This window comes from Martes martes (assembly GCF_963455335.1).
Source record: "Martes martes genome assembly, chromosome: 5".
Lineage (NCBI taxonomy): Eukaryota > Metazoa > Chordata > Mammalia > Carnivora > Mustelidae > Martes > Martes martes.
In genome coordinates this window covers 30,062,376-30,090,020 of record NC_137892.1, presented here as the reverse complement: position 1 = coordinate 30,090,020, position 27,645 = coordinate 30,062,376, and the positions used below count along the sequence as shown (strand labels likewise).

The 27,645-nt window shown below is 35.9% G+C and overlaps 1 protein-coding gene across 11 annotated transcripts in view; it reads right to left on the bottom strand.

Moving 5' to 3' along the window:
• Positions 1 to 27,645, bottom strand: part of CSNK1G3 (casein kinase 1 gamma 3) — a 112,215-nt gene that overhangs the window by 42,931 nt on the left and 41,639 nt on the right. For all 11 annotated transcript variants that reach the window (XM_080804729.1, XM_080804728.1, XM_080804727.1 and 8 more), the window contains 4 exons: positions 22,921 to 22,961; positions 18,374 to 18,443; positions 2,214 to 2,362; positions 318 to 552 (listed from right to left, as the gene is read on the bottom strand). In XM_080804729.1, the coding sequence (XP_080660855.1) occupies positions 318 to 552; positions 2,214 to 2,362; positions 18,374 to 18,443; positions 22,921 to 22,961 (495 nt within the window). The remainder of the gene's footprint in view (positions 1 to 317; positions 553 to 2,213; positions 2,363 to 18,373; positions 18,444 to 22,920; positions 22,962 to 27,645) is intronic.

The window sequence follows — 27,645 nt, the reverse complement described above, 5'->3', positions numbered from 1 at the left end:
ATTAAGTATTCTCTCATATTCTTTAATAAAAATAATCTTACGCATCTGCCTAACTGTATCAAAGTTGAACATTTCAAGTTGTCATATTAAAAAAAGAGTGAATGTAAGGATCTGTCATTCATTTACTCTAGAGCAACTTACTTTAAAAGAATTTTATTAAATATAAATCAAAGTAAACTCTAGCCAGATGTGATAAAGAAATTACAACAGAAGCAACTCTAATCCCCCCCAAATTGAACCATAATAACAAATAAAAACTCACACTCTTAGGATAGTTACTGAATTCAAATTTCTGAACTTATGAAAGGTACACATACCTTTTCCTAAATGTGTGTTTATGCTCATATATCTAGCTGTTCCTGTAAGGCTCTTGTGTTCTCTGTATGGTATGTGTTTCTTTGTCTCTGGATCAATATATTCCTTTGCCAAACCAAAATCTATAATATGAATAACTTGCTGGGTTTTGTTTCCTGGTCGTCCTATTAAGAAGTTCTCAGGCTTTACATCTCTGTATATCAAGTTCTTTGAGTGGACATATTCCATGCGAGAGATCTTGATTCACACACACAAAAAAAAAAAAAAGAAGAGAAAAGGAAGAAAGAAAGTTTTATTTCAGGCTGTCACTAGCATAAAAAAGCATGATAGAGACAAGACAAAATTCTCACACTGAAAACAACATAAAGAAGAGACCTATCAGAAAATAAAAATAATCTTATGCATCTGCCTAACTGTATCAAAGTTGAACATTTCAAGTTCTCATATTAAAAAAAGAGTGAATGTAAGGATATCTGTTTCAACCCTTTAAAAGTAATATAATATCAGTCTATAGTTTCTCAAAAATATATCCAATTAGGACCAAAAGTCTTTGCTTTTACTGTATTGGTCAGTTACAAATCTTAAGTATTTGAATTTCATGAATTCCTTTCATACTGAGCCGGATTCAGTCAGCACTTACAGATGATCCCACCTCAGATCATCAAAAGCGTTACTAATACCAAGTCTTGAACTGAGACTTGCAAAAACACATATTCATAAAGTTGCCATTTGTTCTTCCTTATCAATTCAATCATCGAGCAACTGTTACAGTTACATTAAAGAAACTGAGATCTAAACCATTATATAAAAATAACACAGTACCCTTTAGGATATCTTTCTTTTTCTTTTTTACAATATATTTATGTCTTTCCTTAGGTATTAAACATTTTAAAAGATCCTGAAACCAGAAAATCTTGGAAGATCACTTTAATGATAATATAGCACATTTTCACCAATTCTTTTACACATTTTCAAATAATGTTCATTGTGCAAAATGTCACAATGTAGGACATTACAAATAAGAAAACAAAATTGCTTCATTTAGCGGTAATAATAGTGACAACACAATGTAAACATACAGTCACTTAGGCCGTTTTTGTTTCTTAACAAATTCTGGATCCTAATATACAATATTTCTATGACCCATACTTTTCGGTAATGATATACGTTGAGCGTTTTCCAGGTTATAAGACCTTTTTTTAATACGTACTTTTTTTTTAAATACATACTTTTTAATAGCTGCCTATTATTTTACATCTATTAATAATTTACTGAACTAATCCTGTAATCTCTCTACATTTGGGTTGTTTCCCTCATTATGACAAACATCCTTGCATAAAAAGCTTAAGGATATGTGAACAGTTCCACCAGCTATATTTGTAGAAGTGGAATTAATGAGTCAATGGAGAAAAACAACTCGCAGATTTTGCAACATACTACTGGCAGAGATTTCAAAACTGCGTTAAATCATCCTCTGAGTGGTTTCCCCTCAGGTTCCCTGAAATTTAAAGATTTTATAAGACTCCCTCACTGTTTTTTCTTTTCCTGGGCCATTAGAATTTATTACTACTAACATTATAAATCCACGTTTCTGCGAGTTCTCTTTTCTATGCATTCATCTTCTATATGAAAACAGGGCTAGAAACAACTCTCAAAATTGAGAACATTCTGACTTAAAGCAGTAGGTATTAATTCTTTCACCCAACTAAAATACAGTTGGCTCAGTTATTTTAAGTTCTATGCATCCTAAAAAGACAGTGAGATGAAAAGTAGAAACTTCATAGCTCAAATGTTCTGTAAAGGTAACATCCCAAAGCCTGAAACTTGCAATACAGATGTGTGACCAAAAGAACCATACAAACCGTTCAAACAGCTTCAGAACCTCCTGCTTGACTTACCAGCTGGATGGCGATCATGAGAACGGTCTTAAGAGAAAACGTCCTGTCACACAAATCAAACAAATCTTCCAAACTAGGTCCCAGCAGTTCGAGCACCATGGCATTGTATTTACCACAAGGGCCAAAATAGTAAACTTGAGGTATACCATCTGGGAGAAAGAAAAATGATTTTAATCACTTCTTCATCTTAAATGTCAAACTTCTCTTCCTAGGAAATTAATAAGCAATTTAAGAAATATTTTTGTATTTTTAAGAACTGCAGCGGTATTTGCGCTTTTTGCCTACACGTAATGAACTTTTTCTGAGCCAACCTTCTCCCTCCCTGTACCTTCTGCATGTTCCACAGGCAGCCTGGTCACACCTGTCCTATAGCTGCATTACTGAACGACATCACAGACAGTGCTTCCATGTTGGTCTCCAACACCGCACCAGAGACAGGAACAGGGTCTTTTAGCCTCATATTTCCATGGCCTAGAGAAACACTTGCCGCACAGGAAAGATTCAATTTTTTTTTTTTTTAAGCAAGTAGTCACTGATCTCTTAAATAAGTCTGAGGGAAGCATAATGTTAGCATCACCCTCCCAGATTCCCATCCTCTGGTATACACACAGAGTACACTTCCCTCCCTGTGAGTGCAGGTAAAACCCCCGATTTCACTCTTGCAGGTAGGTTGTGTTATGTAACAAAGGTGAAGCCATCAAGGCCCCATTAGTGGGCCTGATCTAATCAGGTAAGTCCTTTAAAAAAGAGGGTCTAAAGGTCAAAGATATTCAAAGCAGTAGAGAAGCTCTCCTGTTGGTTTTTAAGATGCAAACTGTCCTGTCGTAGAAGGCGCCATGTGCCCTGGAATGGTGGGCAGGCTCTAGGAACTGAATCCCATAGCCACAAGGAACTGAACTCTGGAAATAACCAGTGAGCTTGGAAAAGGACTCTGAGCCTCAGGTCAGACTCTTGTCCAGGCTTACACCGTGATTTCACCCTGGCAAAACCCTCAACAGAGGACCCAGTTCAGCCATCCCCAGAGTCCTGGCCCAAGGGAAAGGAGAGAGAAGGGTCTCTTGCTCTATGCCACTAAATACTAAGTAATTTATTATATGATAATGTAAAACAATACAAACTCCAAATATGAAGTCTAAATGCACAGAAATCATCTGTATTTTATTTTTTTGAACTAAGAGTTTCACAATAGACAAACTTATCAGTGATCAATTTATCTTAAAATACATTTATTTATTCATTTGTACAAAGCAAACTTCTTCCATCTTCAATGTCTCACTTTTACTCACAAGTGATTTTTTTTTCTGCTTACTAGTTTGTTTCTAGTAATTTCAGAAGGGAAAAGACTCTCTCAAGATATAACTTCCCTATTCTTTTTTAAACTGTCCTATTCTTTTTTAAATACATTTCAGTTTGCTTCTCCATAACATTAGTAGTTTGGATAAGACTAGTTTTTCTCAAATGTGAATGAGTGAGCCAGCAGGCCATCTGGGGACAGGAAGACAAGATAATAAATCATGGTGGGGGTGGGGGAAGGGGGATAAGTTCAAACTGCATACATGACACTCCTTCCCAGAAAGATTCCCGACCAACCCCTCCATGTGTGTATGTCAGCACACTCCGCCACAGACACACTTAACATTTCTCATCATCAAAAAGTATCACTATTTTAGTGTAAGCCACTCTTATCAGAGCCTGTCTTGCATTCATGTGTCAGATCTACCCCTCACATGTGTAAAAGCAGAAAAAAAAAAGTTCAGAAATAGTGAATGAGAAGCTCACTAGAGTTTATTCTTTAATACTACTTTTATTATGCTATTAAGAGCCTGAAGATGAAATTAAGACATTAAAACTTCTCAGCTACTAAGTTTTTAAAATTATTTCCACAATGCCTTTTTCCCCCCACTCTACCCCTGAAAGTTAATTTTCATGCTGTTAATTAAGCAATCTCTAATAACTCACTTCTACTCTTTAGTTTATTGCTTCTGATCTGTAGGACGAAAGCAAACCAGATCAATCAAGCTTGTTAGAACTATATATGGAAGGTAAAAATAAACAGGTTCTGAGGTTCTTCCATGAAAGGACTGTCAAAGGGCTTTCTGACTTCCTTCTGAGTCACCATCTGTATTCCTAATAATTAAAGTTGTTGTGAAATGACCTCTCAATAAGGTAGCAATATACTTTGGTTGATTAAATGATTGACTTAGGGACACCTGGGTGGCTCAACCAGTTAAGAGTCTGCCTTCGGCTCAGGTCATGATCCCCGGGTCCTGGGGTGGAGCCCCCATCGGGCTCCCTGCTAAGCAGAAAGTCTGCTTCTCCTTCTGTCCCTCCCTCTGCTGTGCACATGAGAGTACACTGTCTCTCTGACAAATAAATAAATAAATGAAATCTTTTTAAAAAAATAATAAATGACTGATTTATTCAAATGTTTTCAAAGGTTTCCAAAAACAGAAAATCATTTAAGAAATCTCACCGTCTTAAGTAATTCAATGAATGCTTACAGAACATCCACTATATCCTTATGCACATGGTGGGACACTATGGATTAGGGAGGACAAGACACCATGATCAAGGATAATTTAACCCAGGAATGCAAGTTTAGGTTAACATCCAAGTATCCACCAATGCAACTCACCACAGTAACAGAATAAATATGAAAAACCATCACATCATCTTAATAGATACTAAAAAAGCATGTGCCATTAACTCTCAGCAAATCTGGAATTGAAGGTGACTCCTTCAACCTGGTAAAGGGCCTCTTTGAGAAACTCATAACCAACATCATACTTAATGGTGAAGAATGAATGTTTTCCATTTATGGATGTGATCAAGACTAGGATGTCCACTTTCACCTCTTTTATTCAACAGTGCAATGAAGCAAAAGAAAAAAATAAATAAAAGGCTTTCTCAAAAATGAACAAAGACAGTCTGTTACTTTAAGAAAAAGTGAAATAATTTACTTGTTCCTATTTGTTACCAATAATAAAATTCAAGCTTTCACATGAAAATCAGATTTTGGCTAAATTCATACCTGCCAGAATGACCTTTGAAAGCTTCCCAATAGAATACCTTTTCTGATGAACTGTGGTGACATTAACTATTATGACTTAATTTTAGGTAATAAATATGGCAATAATTGAAAATCTAATTCAGTAAATCAGTATTTTCCAAGTGACCAATGTATGTGTTTATAAAACCATGCAAAGGTAAATGATCTAAAGTACAATGGATTTTAATGTAAGAGAGAATAGTTAAAGGTTTTTCCATGTGGCTTCTAACTCTATACTGCAACTTGAAGAAACTACCACTGGTCAAGTTTTAGTGTAGTGCCAAAAGGATATTTATAATTTAAAAGTTAATTAATTAGCCTAGACTAACAAAGCTGTGAGTTAAAATCTTGTTAGAGAAATATGAACTGGGAATTCTGGGCGGGATGGGGGGGGTAGGGGGGACGACTGCTCTAACCTTTCCAAAATAAACAAAAACATGCATACAACTATACTGAAGCTGTGTTGTTGGTAACAGTGAAAGAAAGAAATTAAGAAATTAAGAAAGAAAGAAAGAAAGAAAGAAAGAAAGAAAGAAAGAGGAAGAAAGAAAAGAAAATTAAAGAAAAAGAAACCAAATGGGAACCACCTAAACACTCATCAGCTCCAGACTAATTAAACCAACTCTGTCACACCCACACTGTGGAACTTAAAATAGCCTTTAATTACCTATGGAGATAAATTGTGAAGGACAAACTTCTGCTTTTTACTTCTATAAGTCTGAAGTGATCAATTTTGTCATTTCCAACAACCATACATTACTTTTTTTTTTTTTAAGATTTTATTTATTTATTTGACAGACAGAGATCACAAGTAGGCAGAGAGGCAGGCAGAGAGAGAAGGAAGCAGGCTCCCTGCTGAGCAGATGCCCGGCTCGATCCCAGGACCCTGGTATCATGACCTAAGCCGAAGGCAGAGGCTTTAACCCACTGAGCCACCCAGGTGCCCCAACCATACATTACTTTTAAAATAAAATGTTTCTAATGAGTCATTAAACACAAATACAAAAGGAGACTGGAAGGAAAAAACAAAAAAAGATAACAGATTACTGGAAGTGTAGGTGATTTCTATTCCCATTTTTGTACTTTTTAAACTTTTACAAATTGCTATGAACAACCTCATGCTATTTTTACAATTAGGAATAAAATACTCATTTTTAAAAGATTCTTCTGGGACCACAAAGAATATCTTGAACTGGAAAATTATTTAGACTCCATTTATTTAATCCATGTATTAATTCACTGAGCAAGTATTTCTTTTTTTTTTTTTTAAGATTTATTTATTTATTTATTTGACAGAGATCACAAGTAAGCAGAGAGGCAGGCCAAGAGAGAGAGGGAGGGAAGCAGGCTTCCTGCTGAGCAGAGAGCCCGATATGGGACTCGATCCCAGGACCCTGAGATCATGACCCGAGCCGAAGGCAGCGGCTTAACCCACTGAGCCATCCAGGCGCCCCTGAGCAAGTATTTCTTAAACATTCTCCCAAATACTGAAGATTATGCAGGGGTACCTCCACTCTTATTAACTCTTAGCTTCATTCCAGAGCTTCTAAAACAAAGCTAAGTATACCATTCTGACTCTGTGGCCTTATAATGTGTGTGGGGCTTCCTTAACCCTCCCAGCGTACCCCACTAACACAAGGAACAGGCCTATTCAAAGGTTCTGATTTATTCTGCCTTATTTTGAGCTCTTCTAAAGCTGCATTTCAAAAACTTCTACTCTAGTTCTACTATCCAAGCTTCCAAGTTCAATTTTTACCCAACTTTCAAATCTCCTCTTATCAAACTACCTCTATTAAGCATGACATGAAATTTTTAATTATTAACACACAATTTCCCATAGATGAGGAAAGGCACGCGTAAGTAAATCTGCCCCGCTCTATTTCATATAAGCAAACTCGTTGCCAAGAGAAATACCATGAACCTAACATGCACATTCAATCAAGCTATTTACATAATATACCTTTGAGCATAATAACACCATGAGAAAAATCAGCAAAGAGACAAAAACTTTGTTTTCTCAAAAACTCCCTTTAATGGCTTCAAAGTGTCTCAAAATTACATAGCTCTACCCTACTCATGATGGCTAAATTCCATCAACAGCATTACATTTTATCGAGTAAATTTAACACGTAGCCTACAATTTGAACGAAAATACTTCAGCTTTATCATGCAACATAATTTTACCTTAAAATATGACTCAGCATAAATTTCTGAGGAAATAAAGAAAAAATAACTCTAAGTGACTCTTCAAGATACATACTGTTCTATGAATCAATGAGTATACAAACTTCTTAGGTAAGTATTAAGAATGTATTTCAATACCAATTTCATGTCACTGAAGTATAAAATCAAGAGTTATAATTTTTCCTAAAACATCAAGAACGTAAAGCAAACACTATAAAGGTCAAACTAGAATTTCATTTCCCAGGACAAGTTTGGGCAGTTTTCTGAGCAAACAAAATTAAGTTGTTAGGAGTCAGGAAACGTTGTGATCAACGAACAGGAGCTGGGGAGTACACCAAGCAGCAACAAAACAAAACCACCCCAGCCAGTAGGAATATGAGAGGCAAGACCACCAGGCAGAGGATTTACGGAAGGAGAGATGACGGAAAAGAAGGCGAGAGAGAAGAGAAAGACAGAAAGAAGGATTAGAAGGAAGAGTAATGAGGTGTTACATCATTACCCATGCCTCTTGATCACAGTACCTGGCTACTTAATTGCAGGAATGCAAACCAACTAAGAGGCAGGAGCAAGCTTCGTACTTGGTCTTACATCCAGTGAAGTTTCAACTATAAACTCACACTGCACCCAATTTGACTTGTTCTAAAATTCTTTGTGAGACTACTATAAAGAGCCATCCATGTGAATTTATGGAAGTTAGTTCTGATCATTTCCAATATCACTAATTTTCAAGGCTGCTTATTAGCACCCCTCATCTTCAAAACAAGTGTATATCTATCCCCAAGAAAAGCTGAAGAATGGGCAAAAATACAAAATTCACATATTATTTGAAAATACAATCTCACCCTTAGTCTCCTAAAATTGATTTTAGGAGAGTAAATCTGATCTGCTCTATTTCATTTGAGCCAGGAGAATTACCGTGAACCTAACATGCACATTCAATCAAGCTATTTACATAACATACCTTTGAGTATTAATAATGCCATGAGAAAGATCAGCACAGGGACAAAAACTGTTTCAGTTTTCTCAAAAACCCCCTTATTTTAATGGCTTCAAAGTGTCTTCATTTTCTATTTCAGCCTTCCATTTAAGTGATAAAACATTCATTAATTTAAGTCACAGAACAGTATCAGCAGGTCTAACAAACACTCTTAAAGACTGCTTAGTACTTTATGCCAGGTGTGGAAGTACTTCAGTTCCTTAGAGTTGAGCAACAATTAAACATTATCATTAAAAGAAATAGTATCATGATGTTTCTTTCCATTTTTCAGGTCTGGTACTATTCTTATGGGAAGGATTAGAACAAAACCATTAACATTCTGATTAGGAAATTTGAACTCTACAGATGTGCGTAAGAAAACTTAAAATCTGACTAGAAATACTATACAGAATTATCACGCAGGATATGTTCTTTTCCAAGGAAGTTCTACTTTAAGGTGCTCTTAACCTTTACCATAAATGCTTTCACTCTCAGCTCCGCAGTTCTCAACATGTGCTCTGGAGATACACAGTTGGGGGGTAGGGTGGCCCATGAGATCCTTTCAGGAGGTCAATGACTTCAAAATTATTTTTGTAAAAACACTAAGATGTCATTTACCTTTTTCACTCTCCTCTCACAAGTGAAAAGTTGAATTTTTCAGAGATTACATGACATGTGATATGGCAATGGACTGAACAAAGAAGAAAAGGAGAATCTAGGTGTTTTTAAGTAAGCCACACATTAAAGAACTGTGCAAATTTGTAAAATAAGGACACTTTACTCAGATATTTTTGATTTGGAAAATATGGTAAGTTGTAATTGTAAAATGTCAGTGATATTTAAAAATGAATTAATACAGCAACATTTTCATATTTCTGTTTTGAGTTCTCATAAGGTAAATATCAATAGCTATTAACTCACAACAACAAAAGGTCTCTGGGATCTTCAGAAAGTTTGAAGGGTAAAAAAGGATCCTGATACCCAAAAGTCTGAGAACTGCTGACCCAGCTGTAGAGCAAGCTCTAATGTGAACAAGCAGGTGTACTGAGTTCCAGACTTGGCCAACAGTGGTTCCATTACATTCCAGCACCCACACTTAGTAATAAAATTCTACCATAAACCCAAATAATATAAAGCCACCTCACTGTAAAAAGAAAAAATGAAAAAAAAAAAACAGTCCTTTCTGTGATAATTCTATTTACACATTGAGATTATTCTAAATTTCAGAGAACATTAAAAAAATAACACCTACAAATAAGTATTTTTCATTATATTGAATATTGAATATTACATGAATAAAGAATATTGCATGAATATCAAATAAAATTATATTTATTATGTAATGTTCTATTATTCATTATTTAGTTATTATTCTCTGGGCCTAATTAACTAAGGAAAAAAATAAATCCTCTGTATCATTTTTACCCACAACCTTCTAGTTTGCAAATGTTTTTCTCACAATGGGATACTTGATATTTAAATCAAAAATTTAAAAAAAATATGAAATCATACTGTTTTTAATGGCCTTAAACTTTCAATCTTTTTACTATTACACAGAGAAATTTTAAAATGATGCTGCACTTTAGAAAATTAAATCCATAAGCATTTAGTCCTACTCTACTCAAAGGTATTTTTTAAATTTAAGATTCTTATGTGATTAATTTCTCACTAAAAATACTATAATTACCACATCACATACAACTAATCTAGTATCTGCACCATATAAACCAAACTAAAACCACTAACAGTTAACCCTTCCTTCGTATATTGGTAACGCACAGCATTCTTTAAATGTACACATTTTCCATCAACTATAAGGGCTTGAACACAAAAACTTTGTACACTTCTATCAAAAGTAGCAATATACTTATGTATTAAGAATTCAACATTTAAGTGACAGAAGTTCCCATACAGGGAGGCCTCCATAAGGAATGAGGAATATTATGTATACTCAAGAGGACTTCTAAAAGCAATTCAGCTAAGAGAGAAAAGGGAACTCTCAGAAGCTGCTACATCAACTGCTGGTTATCTGAGCTGAGAGTAAGTCTACACTAACCACTGGCTCACCCATACAATATTCTTTATTATGTTTGTTAATACCAAAATACAAGAGGTGACATCCTAAATTATATATTCCCTTCACATTAACAGTTTTTACAGTATTTTCTCTGTTTTCTCAAATAGAAAGAGTAGATACACGGAAAGATACATGGAAAGAGTAGAATTTTTTAAATTTCTTCAACACAGAAAAACTCTAATCAGGCTTCTCTATGAATAAACAGAACTTCAGATATTAACAAATGGATATAGCCAGGTTTAAAAGCTTTGTACTGTTACAACCTTTCTTTTAGTAAATAGTACGATCAAATTTCCATACATTATGGAATCACCAACACACATTCAGCTAGCAAACAGACCGAAACTGCCTTGAAAAGATGTGAAAATAGAGGCGTCTGTAAACCAGTGCAAAACACAGAGCAACAACTAAATCCTGACTTCTTAACAAGGCACAAACCAAGAAGGCAGAGGGGTCAGTACAAGGCAGGGAGAGGAGCTCTTTTAACAGCCCCTGAAAGGCAATACTACGGATAGGCATGATTTTTGAAAGAGCCACTGCTGCTATTATCAAATTATTGTTTAGAACTACATAATTCAGAGCACATCAAAAAGCCAAGGCACTGACTTAGAAACAATGATTTAACATATGCATGGTCTCAAACAAGGTGTTTAATATCACTTCTATAGTTGCAGATTTCCAACAACAGTAATTTATAACAGAAAAAAGATTATTCTACTTCCTTTGGTAAGCAATAATTTATGACAACGAAACGTTGTTTTAATCTCTGCGAGAAAGATTATCAGCTAATAAAGAGATTCTGAGGAATAAATAATTGCCCCCAACAGAGGGGCCTTTGAAAACCATTTGATGTGAAGAATTAACATAAAGAAACAATACTCAGAATCACTGATCTTCAGAGAAAATTACCCCATAAATTTCAAAACATAGTCCCTGTACTCTCATCAAGTATCAACAATTCAAATAAATAAAAAACCACATTATTCTAATAATTAAACCCTATCTTTTCTAGAAAGTTACTATTTTGAGATGGCTGAACTGTACAGTTCAGTTAATTAGATAACTATATGGCTATCTTCTAGGTTTATCATTTCCATTATTTTAAAAAATACTTATCATCGATTTTTTTCCTTCTACTTCCAGATTCCTAAAATGAGGAATTAAATTTGCCTAATTAGAGAATAGTACACAAATGAAATAAGTTAAAACAAATAAAATTTTTGAAATGGCATGGCTATGCTTCTATGTCAGAAATGAAATAAACTAAAATTATAATACTATAACAATCTTTATAATACTGATATATCAAACTTTCAAAACCAATCACAGAAGTTAAAAAAAAAAAACTACAGGAAATTCTGGGAATTCTATATCACAACTTCACATATAGTAAGAGAAAACAGTCCTTCTCATTTAAGAATTTATCAGTTCAACCATCTACCAAGAAACTACAATTGTCAAGCATTCTGCTCAGTTTCAAGGATAAAAAGGCAAATACATCATTTCATTCGCCTCAAAGAGTTCAACTGTTAGTGGAGGGGAAAAACATAAGCAAACAATAATGAAATATAGTATGATACAAGAAAAGTAAAGATATATTCAAACTAATGTCAGGTCAAAGAAGAACCATTTTTGTAGAGAGTGGAAAACAATGTCAGGAAATGCATTGCAAAAGAGGTGATATTTAGCTAGGGCCTGAAGAAACTAATTTGTTGAGAAAGAAAGACATTCCCAAAGGAGAACACATACAGATGAAAATACTAAGATCTTTTCAAGGAACAGTAAATTGAGAGCAACCAGAAAGTGGATTCCCAGAAAGACAAAGAAATTTTATGCTAAATGGTAGGACAGAACTCTGTGTTCATCTTAACCGGCCAAAATCAAAAGATAATCCAAAAGAGCAAACAGGCCTTTGAGAAGAGAGAAAAATCACTGGAAAAGTAAGGAGAAAAGAAGGGAGGGAGCGAAATTCTAAGTATACAGAATTTCTCATTCCACTAGGGACAAAAATGGATAACTAAATTTTAAGAATGGAGGCAAGAGGTAAAGAATTGGAAGTTATGGAGCGCCTGGGTGGCTCAGTGGGTTAAAGCCTCCGCCTTCGGCTCATGTCATGATCCCAGGGTCCTGGGATAGAGCCCCGCATCGGGCTCTTTGCTCGGCAGGGAGCCTGCTTCCTCCTCTCTCTCTCTGCCTACCTCTCTGCCTACTTGTCATCTCTGTCTGTCAAATAAAGAAATAAAATCTTAAAAAAAAAAAAAAAAAAAGAATTGGAAGTTATCCTTATTTAGACACCAATTTCATCTTTTTCTCCCTCCTCCAGTTTCAAAAAATTCAAGATCTTAAGATGAAAGCCACATAAGAAAAGGAGGAGGAGGAAGCCAAAGGGAGCCAATGCCTTACTTTTGAGCAACTATATCAACCCTACAATGGTCTACCTGAGAACTCCTTGCTTATTTTTCCTCACAAAACATCCCTTCACTTGTGTAACTACTGCTGTCGTGATTCTTGTTACTGACAAAGTCATTTGTGCCCAATGCCAAGGTCAGTGTGGTTTCATCTCTGTTCCTCTTCTCAGGTCACACTCTACTCTCCCCTGGGGGATCTCAGCCTTTCCCTTTGTCTTAGAAACCACCTATGTGCTGATGACTCCCAAATCTAGATCTTCTTTCACTCAGTAAATGCTGACTGGATATGACAAAACAAGACTATTCAATGCATCACATCATCGCTATCACAGAAAGTGATCATGGTGTCAAACACAATATTATAATCCTATGGAAAGCTAAGTAGTAAGAGAGAGGGAATCCCTCACCTATGCACTAAAGCTGTACAGTTCCACTGTCTGTAAAGAACAGATTCAATGAACGAATGAGAGGGAAAACAGGATATTCTCTGGGCAGTTAGAGAAAGAGAACGAGAGACATAAGAACTTACTGGAGGTTCAAAACCCAGACAGGCAGAACTAGAGAAATTATGTACGTTTTCAGAGACAGCTCAATAAATAATTCTAAATTTTTTTAAATTTTTTTTTTAAATCTTTTTTAAAATTTATTTACTTGATAGAGCACAAGTAGGCAGAGCGGCAGGCAGAGGGAGAGGGAGAAGCAGACTCCAAGAAGCAAGAAGCCCAAGGCGGGACTCGATCCCAGAACTCTGGGATCATGACCTGAGCCGAAGTTAGACGCTTAATGACTGAGCCACCCAGGCACCCCAAAATAAATCCATCTCTTAATTTTTGTTTTTACGGTGGTCATGCATACATGATAGAAAATGTGTTATTTTAACCATCTGTCAGTGTGCAGATCAGTGGCATGAGGCAAATATCCACACTGCTGTGCACCGGCACCACGACTCAGCTCCAGAACGCTTTCATCACTTTATACTGAAACTCCATACCCATGAAATAATATTTTCCCATTTCCCTATCTCCTCAGGCCCTGGCAACCACCATTCTGCTGCCTGTCTCTGTGAATCTGACTACTCTTGGTACCTCAAATAAGTGGAATCACATAGTATTTGTCCTACTGTGACAGGCTTATTTTAGTTAGCAAAATGTCCCCAAGGCTCACCTATATTGTACCATGTGTCCAAACTTCCCTTCTTTTTTAAGACTGAGTAATATTTCAGGGTGCCTGGGTGGCTCAGTCAATTAAGTGTCTGGAGTCCCAGGATCAAGCCCCACATCTGGCTCCCCGCTCAGCAGGGAGTTTGCTTCTCCCTCCAAACCTCCCCTTTCTTGTGCTCTCTAAATAAATAAATAAATAAAATCTTAAGAAAAACGACTGCATATTTCATTGTATGTATAGATTGCATTGTTTATCTGTTCATCCACTGATGGACACTTAGGTTGTTTCCACCTTTTACTGCAAATCATGCTGCTCTGAACATAGCTGTATAGATATCCGTTAGCAGACAATCTTTGGTACAGATAATACGTGGGACTGCAGCATCAAATGGTAATTATAGGTTTAATTTTTTTTTTTTTTGAGGAAGTGTTTTCCATAGCGTCTGCAGCTGTACCATTTTACCGTCCCCTCAGCAATGCACAAAGATTTTTATTTTTCCACATTCATACCAACACTTGTTGACTGGTTGCTGCTGTTTTTCATTTGTCTGAAAACAGCCATTCTATGGGTATGAAGTGGTGTATCTCTGTAGTTTTGATTTACATTTCCCTAATGATTACTAATACTGAGCATCCTTTCAGGTGCTTATTGGCCATCTGCATATATTTGGAGAAATGTCTATTCAAGCTCTTTACCCACTTTTTTTTTTTTTTTAAAGATTTTATTTATTTATTTGACAGAGATCACAAGTAGGCAGAGAGGCAGACAGAGAGAGAGAGGAGGAAGCAGGCTTCCCGCTGAGCAGAGAGCCCGATGCGGGGCTCGATCCCAGGACCCTGGGATCACGACCCGAGCCGAAGGCAGAGGCTTTAACCCACTGAGCCACCCAGGCACCCCATCTTTACCCACTTTTGAAGTGGACTGCCTGTATTCTCGTGGTTGAGTTTTAGGGGTTTGTTAAATAGGTATAATTAATAATCAATATCTACACTATTTTTAAAGGGAATACTAATAAGCAAACTGCTACTTAAATAAAACTTAAAGTACCTTAAGAGAGTTAAAGCTAAATTACTTTGAATGGCTCATTTATGACTAAGAATACTCTGAAAATATAATCCTTTCAAGTATCAATTCCAAAATCCAACTTTTTTTTTTTTTTTTTTTTTTTTTTTTTAAGCAGGCTCCATTCTGACTGTAGGGCTTGAACTCAGGACCCTGAGATCAAGAGTCACATGCTCTACCGACTGAGCCAGCCAGCATCCCCAAAATCAAACTATTTTAAAATCATCAGTCCCTCCCCAAACAACTAAAGTCTTATTTTTCTACAAAGATCACATGGGCACTCACAAATGTTTTTAAAATTCATGACTGATTAAAAAACCAAGTAGTAACCTAAATTGACATGATTCACATAAAATACTCAAAACTATTCACACTTGTCAGCTTCATGCAATACCATTCATATTTCGATCTGTGTAAATGCTATGCCACGGAGCACAGGGAAGCACCTGATATATATGGAGTGTCTTCTACACGGTGGGCCCTGTCACTTGCAGCCCTATGGCATTCAAGGATAAAGATGTAGGCTTCATTTCTATTATTATTCTGACATAATCTTTAAAGTTAAAAAAGGCAAAGAATACAGTAATAAAATTAAGTGTACCTTTGGTGTTCAATTCAATGACTCCCTAAACTCTAAACTGACTTATTCATTCTTCTCTAATTAAAGTGTTCAACCCGATTTTTTGAAATGATAGCTTTACTATGTAAATAATGATCGATCTGTTGTCTTTAAATCTCCCCAGCATCCAATCTTCCTTCTGATTAACACCTCAGTTTCCCAATAGGCAACCACCTTACCCCATTCTCAGTCCCGGAGTTTCAGGTAACTACTGAGATGAGCAAAAGATCTAAGTTGGGGCAATCAAATTCATAGCAATTAAAACAAGGAAAGTCATGGAACATAAAATAATAAAGTAAGATTTGGTCCTAGAACTTTTGCAAGAATTTTCAGGAAAGACATGACATTATAGGGATGCCTAGGTGGCTCACTCAGTTAAGCACTGCCTTTGGCTCAGGTCATGATTCTGAAGGTCCTGAGATGGAACCCCACACCAGGCTCCCTGCTCAGCGGGAAGCCTGCTTCTCTCTCTCCCTCTGCCACTTGCCCTGCTTGTGCTCACTCTCTCCCTCTCTCTCTTTTTCTCTCTCTGTCAAATAAATAAAATATTTGAAAAGGAAAGAGAAGAAATGACATTATAATTGCTAAGTTCGGCTACTGGTAACCACCTCTGCCATCTCATAAAAAGGGCTAACCAGAAAATGAAGCTTACACACACACACACACACACACACACACAAGCAGAGCATAGAAACAAATTCAAGAATGTCCCTGATGGCAGTATTTGAAATCCTGGATACAATAATGTCTTATAAATAGGTCCCTTCTCTGAATTTCCAGGAGATGAGCCAATAAACTTTTTTTCCCCCCACTTAGTTTCTTAGGGCTTTCTATCACTTGCTACTTCTAACTAACGTGTATGGTTTCACATATAATTGGTTTTATTCCCCCTATCCTTTAAATCTCAGTTGTCAGTGATAATTTTGGTAACTCCTGGAGGGCTATCTGTATCAGACTTAGATGTGCATTATAAGAAGCCTACAGTGATAAAAAAAACATTAATACAAAATGTCAATTTATTGTCCCCACAGTGACTACTCATTTCGAAAATATGCTGTTCGAAAAAAAGAATGTGCAAATTAATAATGCATTAAGTGCTCAATTCTATGAATTAGAATGTAAACATGTGCTTACAAAAAGATACATGAAAAAACTTCATTTTATTAAACCTGGGGAAACAAAATATCCCTACCTGATAAGAAACTACACATAAAAAATCATTAACAGAAGTAAACAGAAAAAACATAGCTATGAGAGGCTTCCACATAAAGGCAATGCAAAATACTATAAGAAATTTTCTCATTAGTTTTTTTCCAATGGCCAAAAATAGCCGTTCTCACTAATTTTAGAGTTTATATAAAAACACACCTGTACCAAAAAAAAAAAAAAAAACCCACCTGTATTAACTTCCTACAGCCAGTGAAATTACTGCACACTTGTAGCTTAAAACAGCAATTTATTTTGTCACAGATCTAGAGGCCAGAAATCTGAAATCAGTCTCATTAGGTTAAATCAAGGTGTTGGCAAGGGCATGATTCCTCTGAAGGTTCTAAGGGAGAATCCTAGAAGCCTCTTCCAGGTTTATGTGACTGCCAGCATTCCCTGCTTACGCTCTAATCACTCCAATCTCTGCCTTTGTAGCCATTTTGTCTTCTCCTTTCTGTGTATATAAAATATCCCTCTGCCCCTTGTCTACAAGGACATTTGTGGCTGTGTTTAGGGGATACCCAGATAATCCAGAATAATCTACCCATTGTAAGATCTTTAACTTCATCACACCTGCAAAGGTAAATTTACAAGTTCCAAGGATTATGATATAGATATCTTTTACGGGGCCATTTTTTTTTTAATATTTTATTTATTTATTTGACAGAGAGAGAGAGAGATATCACAAGTAGGCAGAGAGGCAGGCAGAGCGGGGGAAGCAGGCTCCCCGCTGAGCAGAGAGCCCGATGCGGGACTCAATCCCAGGACCCTGAGATCATGACCTGAGCCGAAGGCAGAGGCCCAACCCAATGAGCCACCCAGGCACCCTACGGGGCCATTTTTCAGCCTACCACTATGTCATAAGTCATTTGAACAACTATAATACCACCAAAAAGGCTGAGACTATAGAAGTCATATACATCTTGTATTTTCAAATCAAATTTTTTTCACAATGTTCTCTATTTATATTAGCAGCAACGCAGTAAGCTCCAAAAACTGTCATAATTAAAATAAAAGGAGGGACACTTGAGTGGCTCCATTGGTTAAGCATCTGCCTTCGGCTCAGGTCATGATCCCAGGGTCCTGGAATCAAGTCCCCCATCAGGCTCCCTGCTCAGCAGAGAGCCTACTTTTCCCTCTGCCTGCCTCTCTCTCTCTCTCTCTGACATATAAATAAATAAAATCTTTAAAAAAATAAAAAATAAATAAAATCTTTAAATAAAATCTTTTAAAAAACATATAAATAAAATCTTTAAATAAAATCTTTAAATAAAATTAAGAATCTAGTGAAAAAATGTCTTATAACATAGCCTTAAGAAATGATTCATTTTAACCAAATTTAAAATACTATTCTTTGAAACCAAAGAGTTATGATAATTCATTTTATTACAAATGTAAAAAATAATATACGACTTTACCTCCAGATCCTAACTGCTTGTAGAATCTGTATTCCAAATGTAGCTGTGGTGCTCTGGATTTCATGGGCTCCTAATTAAAAAATAAACAAAAATAACAAAAAAATATTTAAATTAGTAAAACATCACTAGGCCCCAATCCCAAATATTATAAATCTTGTTATCAACTCTTGTATAATTTAATATTCTAGTAGGTATCTTTCTCTAAGGTTAGATCCAAATAAAAATCAACTTTACGTTTAAGTAAAAACAACTGATACCATAAATGTACATAACGTCAACTGGCTAATAGAAGAAGCAGAAGCAATTAGGAAATCTATATGTCTGACTCTTTGACCCTGAAGAAAATTATACTCCAAACATTCATGACTAGAGAAAATAGTGGCCCTTACTCTTTTCCTCCCATTCCCAAGAAGTGACCTCTGAACTGTGTATTTCTCATGTAAAGGTTCTAGGTTAAAGGGAAGTCACAGACAAGTGAGAAAGAACAAAGAAGAAATTTTTGACAGAAGCAAGATATTTTTTTAAAATTTTTAACTAGGGTATAGCTTACAATAAAACACAGAGTTCATTAAGTATTACACCCATGAGCTTAGGTAACCACATATACTCCCACAACCACCACGTCAAAAAACCTTTAGAACATTTCCACCATCCTTCCCTCAGAGGTAGTTACTTGTTGACTTTTATCACCTTTGGATGAGTTTCACCTGTTGTTGGATTTCATATAAATGACATTACACAGTCTATGATCTATATGTGTGTGGCTGGCTTTTTTCACTCAACATAATGTTTTTAAGAGTTATACACACACATACACACACACACACACACACACACACACACACAAAGAGTTATACACACAGAGAGAGAAACAACATAAACAAAAGCAAAAGAGACTCTAGATATAAGTAATAAACAATAAATGTGTGAAAATATCTGCAGAAAGCAGGACACTGTTTAACAAAGTAACAGGCAATCTGTACAAGATCCAGTAGGAAAGTATAACAATGTAACAATATTTAAAGAAAACCAAAAGAACTTCAAAATTTTTTTTAAGACTTCGATAAGTGAACTTGCAAACTCAGTCTGCCAACAAGTTAACACAACAGAAGAGAGAATTTGGAAACTGGAAGATATATGGAAGAATGTCCACAGAACTAGAAAAAGATGTAGAATGCCTCTAAAGAAATTATATGGAATGAATGCATTATGAAAGAAGAAAAATAGAAAACAAAGGAAAGAAAAAGATCAGACACCTAGACAATACACGGAGAAAGTCTAATAGACATTTGATAAGAGTCCCAGGACGACAGGAGGAAAAGAAGTGAGCAGAAGCAACAACTGAAGAAGTAATTGCTATGAATCTTCGAGAACCAATGAAAGACAACAAACCACAGACTCAGGAGGAATATGGACCCCAAACAGAAGAACTAAAGACAAATCTATACCAAGACCTATCATAATGAAAACTATAACCCACGACAAAGACTTCAGATAAGGAATGAGTAAAATCCCAGGGGAACAATTACAGTCATAAACATTATTGTGAGAGAAAACAATGAGCTTAGCTCTCGAGAGGCAGGACAGAACAGTTGAAAGAATGGACACTAAAACTACACTGTTCTGAGTTTGAATCCTAAATTTGCTATGTACTAGCTGAGTGGCTTTGGCAATTTACTTAACCTTTTTGTACTTCTCAGTTTCCTTCTCTACAAAAGAGGGATAAAACTTGATCCTCATCATTATATACACATTCATATAATTGTTTATATTTTATATATACATATATATACACATTTACATACATGACTTAAAACAGTGCCTTCCATATAGTGAGTGCTGTAATACCTATAAATTCTTCACTTAACTCTACAGAAGTACGTAACCATAAAATGTAATGAAAGATGCAATCACCAGTGAAATTAAATACGTAACTTACCCACTCACTCAAACTCCCCGATAAAAACAGAAACTCCCATCTAATTTAGGTGAGTCAGTTCAGCTTGATTCCAGTACTTTACTAGCAGTAAAATTTTATTACACCACCATATAACAAAAGTCTAATAGGCTGACATTTTCATTATTCATGAACACCAGGTTATTAGATGAATGCAAACAACAGATGAGGGTACCAGCTGAGGTCAGATTAACAAATTACCCAGAAACAAACTATCAATCTGAACTAGGATAACATTAAGTAAATGTGAAAACCTTTCTAAGAGATAGAACTGAAAGTAGTCACTGAAATCTGCTCTCTGAACACCACTATTATCAAAATGCCCCTATTTATAACCAAAATATAGAAATCAGATGGCACTGAAGGTAGACAGACATAACATTTTCAAGTGATTGCTTTTAAGGCAGGTTCTGAACAAAATTACATTCTATGTTAAGAACAGATACAATATATAAAATAAGAAAATATATAAGGAAATATTATGCATATTTTGTATATTAAAATATTTAATAAACTAAGTACCAAACTATGGTTCAGTAGTTTATGTGAAATGCCTTCTGTCCTACACCAAGCTATTTTTGGGTGAATTCAAGGCAAAGGTGCCTCTGTACCATACTTAAACTTCAAAGTATTAGACACAGATCCAAAAAAATTGCCAGTTTCACAAGGAAACCACAATTATTATATGTAGCACTAATCACTGTGCTTTATAAAAAGGGGCAAATCAGAGCAGAGGGAGACTGTTCAAAAAATAAAAGGAAAATAATAACGAAGGGGATAGTGATACACAATAAAGATAAAACTAAAAAGAGTTGTACACACATGTGTATATGTAAGACTGAAAGATGACATACTAAACGTTTACTAAGGCATCAGTGGAGCAAGCAGGGTAAACAAGTCCCAAATCTGAGAATAACAAGACCTAAGAGTTATCAATTAATGCCTGAAACAGACAAGGGCAGGTGAGCCTAGAAGAGTGGCTCCTGCTTTGACACCGTGGTTGATGCACCACAGCGTTATCAGTTCACCATCACACATGAGCTCCTGGGAGCTGCTCACCGCCGGCTGCTAGAGCAATAACACCGAATACGGGTGTTACCACATTCCTGTCCTTGCATGCCACCCCCAATCCCAACACCACACAATGTCTAGATCCTAGGCTGCTGGCCTAGAACATGGAAAAAGGAAGAATTCCAAAGAAATGAAAGTCAGCAATGCCCTTTCAGACACTGTCCAATGCCTGCAACCTCAGCCTCCCTCTGTGATTCATACAAAATAATGTCCCTTGTTCTGATTTCATGATCAGAAGAGAATCTTGTCATTTTATCTTGCTTTCTATGCAGATCGGCCTACAGAAAGCAAACATGTTTAAAATGATTTGGGGATTCTGGACGTGTTAGTAATAGTAAAATATCTCATTTTAAATTAGAAGTTAATTCTTCTAAATATTTATATCTCTGAGAGCTTGAGTGATGGTGTGAACTGTTGGCTAATATAAATCCACTTTTAGTTGCCAGTGACAAGCTTAACAGATGACCTAACCAGATTTGCTACCATAAAGCCAAAGAGAGACCTTAACACTAAGGTGAACTCATCTAGGCAAAAGCCAGTACCAAAGCACATGTCAGCCAGCCAGTCTCTCCTGGTGCAATCAGAACCCTATTGTGCATCTTTACTTCCCAGTGAAAATAAACAGCCTTGTTACAGCCAAACTTCGTCTACAATCACAGAGACACTTAAAATTAAGTAGTACAAGTGTTCTATCTCATCCCCAAAGTTTTTCTATTTCTCTGCTGCCTCCTCTTCTGATAGTCTCTCCTTATATATTAATCTCACATTACCCTAATAACAGTGGTTCTTTTGGCAGAAGGAAGATTGACAATGGCAAGAGGACTGGAAAAACCAAGCCATGCTTAACCTCAGGGAAATCTGGCTGGCAAGCCAGAGAGAAAAGTTGTGTCTGAAGAAAGTTGGGTCTCATAAAAATTCCCAGATCCCAGTTCCTCCAGAGAAGAGCTGCCTCACAGCTGTCATAGTTGGCACAGTTAGGACTACAGAAAGATCCCATGGGACTTTGCTTTCCCTGCTATCCTCCACTCACATCAATAATTTCTGAATCCCTGAAGGTCAAACAAGAGCCAGTATTACCATACAGAAAAGATCAGCAGAAAAAGAGATTTTGGAAGCTATCTGGAAATATAGTTTCAAAGAATGTAATCCTGAATACTAAGGACACTTCTGTCCAAATGTTTGACTCATTAAGAGAAATTTTGTTTTCTAGCTTTTCAATAGTTAAAAATGCCAATGTGCCAGCTTCTTTAAATGAAAAATTGTGCCAAAACTCGAAAATGAAATTCTAAATTGCTATCAAAATAAAGGGACTGCGTTCTTGTGGCATAGAAACACAGACATCTATATGTTATCACATACTTGAGGGGCGTGCTTATGCCCGCAACTTAATGACAAAAAATTCAGTTATGCGTAACACTTTCCCAGGAAACATTCAAATTACGAATGATAAGAAAACAGAAAAGTAAAATATAAGCTAGTCATCAAAGACAAAACAGGAAAATTAGAAACATGAACTTACCAGTTTAATTGCCACATATTCATTTGTATATAAATTTTTCCCTTGAAAAAGAAAGAAAAAATGTCAGATTCTATCAATAATTAATTCTTAGAGATATATTATGTAAAATTCTACTCTGGGTGAAAAAAAAGCACATAATCTATTTAAATAAAGCAAAGGGGGTCACCGGGGTGGCTTAGTTGGGTAAGCATCCAACTCTTGAGGATCCTGTGATCTTGGGCTCCTCGCTCAGGGGGGCATCTCCTTGAGATTCTCCCTAACCCTCACCCTCTGCACCACCTCCTGTGCATGTGCAAGTGTTCTCTCTCTCTCTCTCTCAGATAAATTTTTAAATAAAGCAAAGGTCTTCACATCCAACTATGTAGCAAAAACCTCAATGACAAGGAAATCTTACATTTATCGACTCAATGACGTATTTAGCATTTCACCTGGATTCAGAGTAGAAGGTGATACTAATAAATACATTAGCCCACTTACAAAAATGGAAAGATTATTATTTTGCTGGAACACTGCACACAACTCGGAAAGTAAATCAATAGTCAAACACATGATAAAATAAATGTCAAAACCAGAACGCCTATATAAAAAGAGGAATACAAAAATTCCTTTTCCAGTCACTGGCTCATTTTAAATCCTTCATTATTATGAAGTGTGTTCTCATTAGAGCTCATATGTAATCCAGTAAATACATTAACACAGAAAAAATCTGGAATATATTAAAAATGAAACAAAGAAAGACACATATTATTCAATAATTGCCTTTGACAAACTAGTTAACTACTTCGAGGGGAACAAGGGTTTTGAACATCTTAGCTCATAATCACATTAAATTCCGAATATTTTAAAATGTAGATATAGACTATAAAATAAGAAAAAAATATCACCCAATATATAGGAGCCTTTCTGAGCATTTTTTAAAGGTGGAAAAAGTTAAGATTTTATACAGACTGGAAAGCATAAAACATGTTAACCTCTGTATGTTGAAAAAAATTTACCATATACAAAGAACAGGCACATAACAAACCAAAATAAAGATTTAATATCTTTGATACATAAATTAATGTTCCTTCACAAGTACAGTAAAAAGAATAAAAAACAGAAGGTGATTTCTGAATTTCCAGCACTGTTTCAATAAGCGTGTCTTATTTCTATAATAAGAAATGCAGAAAAATGATAGCTTTTTTTTTTTTCAATTGTGATAGTAACCGGCCCTGCTCACATGGCTGCTGAACAGAGAACAGGCAATCATCAATGTTCACACATGGGATTTTCTACCATAATACCCCTAACTTCCTTTTCAACAGTAACTAATGAGTGGCAGTAAAACTAGGCACAATTCCAGTGTCAGATACGCACAGCAGTGTTTGTTCATATAAATACGATAATACACTTCTGAATTTTGTCCTTATTTTAATAAAAATGAATGACAAAAAAAGAGATTTTTTTTTAAAAAAAGCATTTGTACCCATGCTAAATAAATAGCATAAGGCTCCAAAGCCATGAGACCTGGAACAGGGATGGACTCAGTAAGAGTGTACATTCATTCAAGTTATTGGCTGATCCCATTTTAAAAAAAAAAAAAATCATACCCAAAAAAAGTAACATACTTTCAGTCGCTTGGTTCAACATTTAGATGCGCCTTCATCTATACCTTCCAGAATACAATATGTATGAAATTGCAGGCTTCCTCGAATAAGCATAGAGTGAATCATTTAATGATACAGTGAGGAATTCATCTTGAGGAACTGATGTCTCACAAAGGAATAATTCTGTTTTGAGTTCAAAGAGAGAATTTGTATAACTTCAAGACATTATCATCTTTTCACAACTACGCATGTGATGCTTAGTCACAGGTACCCAAGGGAAAATATCCACGGGACAAGAAGTGAGGTTAAATACAAAGAACACAGAACCAAAATATACCAAATTCTTCCACAAGTACTGTTTTTTTTACTGGCATTTATAAGACCAAATGTCTACTTTTAGGTCAGAGCAGAAAGCACTAAATCCTTAAAGCATCATCTTTTTTTTGAACACTAAAGATTTTGTTGAACTCTGAGGATTATATTTTTAAACATGAGCAATGATGAAACAATACTACCAATGCATCTGTGCTCCCTAACAGGCAGAGCCTCACAGTTGGCTTTTAATCAATGTTTGTTTTATGCATGAACAAACAATGACACGCTAAGTATGTCTTTGTGTGTATAATATGAGAGAGAGGGAGGGAGTAGTATGTGTAGAGGGAATCCAGTTAAGACAAGGCTCTAAGCAGACTGGTTCCGATTAACTGATGTTTTCATCCCATTTCAAAGGACATTCCCAGTAGAGCTCTATGCTATACTGAACTTGAAAAGATGGATTTACCAATTGGGTGGTACTTGGATACTTGGGTACATAGAAACCTATGTTCTACTGAAACTATGTATATGTTTACAGCAGGAATTACTAGTTGCCCCCCAATATCCAAGCGCTCCATTCTATGACAACAGAATGACTCAATTTTAAACCGGCTATCCAGCTAGAGACATTTCCAGCCTCTCTTCCAGCTTGGTGTAGCCATGTGATTAAGTTCCAGATACAAGCGGACATAAGGTTTGTCACTCCTCACTTCCAGAATGAATGTGTGTTCTCCTGGCCCATTTTCTTCTTCTTGCTGGCTGGCTGGCTGGCTGGCTGGGAGAGAGCAACCAAAGGGGCATTCACCTTACATACAGAGACTGAAAGAGGTGCCCTGACAGCCTGAGGGCTCTTATGTGAGAAAAACAGAAAACAACAAAAACCTATTTTGCTTACTACCACTATATTCCAGGATCTCTTTGTTAGAGCATCACAATCTGTTCCTTATTATGACATTTTTCAGTTAAGTTCCATAATATGCTTCAGTTAGTAGCAGTAGAAAATCAATAAGCATAAAAATGATGAATGCACTCAAATCTGCATTATTTATTTGATATATTATCATAAGGCCTGCAGAATTTTCAATAAAACAATTCTTAAATAAAAACAATCAAACAAGAAGAATTATCAACTATATAGAAAAAAGAAACAACAGTAAGAGAAGTTATTGAAACTCCTGTGGTGTACTTCATTATGTCAAAAGTTCCAATAACTTACTTCAGAAATAGTATAGCATAAAGCTATATGTAACAACCTTGTTCTGTGTTCTTTTATGCAGGCAGGGGTAGCCAAGAGAGGGGACATAGAAGAGGCTCAGGAAAACAAAGTTTATTATCCTCACAGACAAGAAGTCACAGGAGAAGTATCACGTTTTGGTCAAGTGGTAGGAGACGGAAACAAAGGAAAGGGAGCTTAGGCCAAAGGCTTTATTGGAGTTTCTGCAGAAAACCAAGGCAAGGCAGGATCAACAAACAGTTCAGGATTAGCTAGTTTGGATAATTCTGGTGGCAAATAATTTAGGGTCTTTGGGCTATAAAGGTGGTCTCTCATCTTATACCTAGCCATGGGATGATTAATGAAGACTGCCTCCTAGAACATACAGGCCAGACAAAGGAGGTATAGCTCTGGACCAGTTATTCTGCAGATCAAAGGCATGCTCCCAGCTGAGTCCTTTGCTATCACTAAGAATTGGCTAGCCCCAGCAGGAGTAGTCTCTCCCCAGACAGATTTTTTTAAGGTGTCAAAACATAATAGAAGAAAAATGAAAAAAATACATACAATAGAACACTGTATTCTACCTAACTATGTTTGTTCTCATTCAGTGCCTATCAATATTTCCAGGGGTTTCAGTTGACTATCTAAGCTAGACACAGATCTATAGATAGGAAGAAGGCAAGCCTTACCATCAATACATATAAAAATAAAATAAAACCAAAAAATATTAATTCATCATTTTACAATAAATAAATAAAAATGTACTATCAAGGATGCCTGGCTGGCTCCGTCAATTAAGCATCTGCCTTTGGCTCAGGTCACGAGCCCAGGGTCCTGGGATCAAGACCCACATGGGGCCCCTTCCTCAGGAGGGGAGTCTGCTTCTCCCTCTGCCTGCAGCTCACGACTTGTGCTACTTGTGCTCACTCTCTCTGACAAATAAATAAATAAAATCTTTACTATCCATGTACTATCAATTACTTAAATGTAATTTAGATTATTTACAATGTTTACCTATTCTTTTTAAAATCTCAAATCATAAAATAAAATAAAATCTCAAAGCATCTGGACAGCTTTATGCCAAACTTTTTTTTTTTCTTAATAATTACCCATAAGAGCAGTTTCGAAGGTGCACAATATCTAGGGCATTTGAAACTGGCAGGGGAAAGGTATTTGGGGTTTATGTGGAGGTACAACTTTTATTTAGTGCCCAAGAAGAAGGACATTCTAAACAACATGAAGTATCTGGAACAGTCCTCTACAAAAAAACAGAACTGTTCAGCCCAAAATGTCAAAAGCATCTTTGCTGAAAGTTACTTACCTATAACACGAATACCTTATATTCTTTCTCACCCAATACTAATCACAAACATTTCAGGGTCAGGAATCAAATTTTCAAGATGTGTCTATTACTCTTGTTTTAAAGCAAGCATTTTTGGAATCCAAATCAGCTTTTAACATTAGCATGTTTACCCAGATATATAAAGAATGTTGCTCTGAACAACTTTTTTTTATACAGAGAAATTATCTAGGGCCCTTAAAAAAGGAGTAAAATGCTGCTTTCTTTAGTATCCTATCAATAAAAAGGAATAAAATTATTAAATTAGCTAT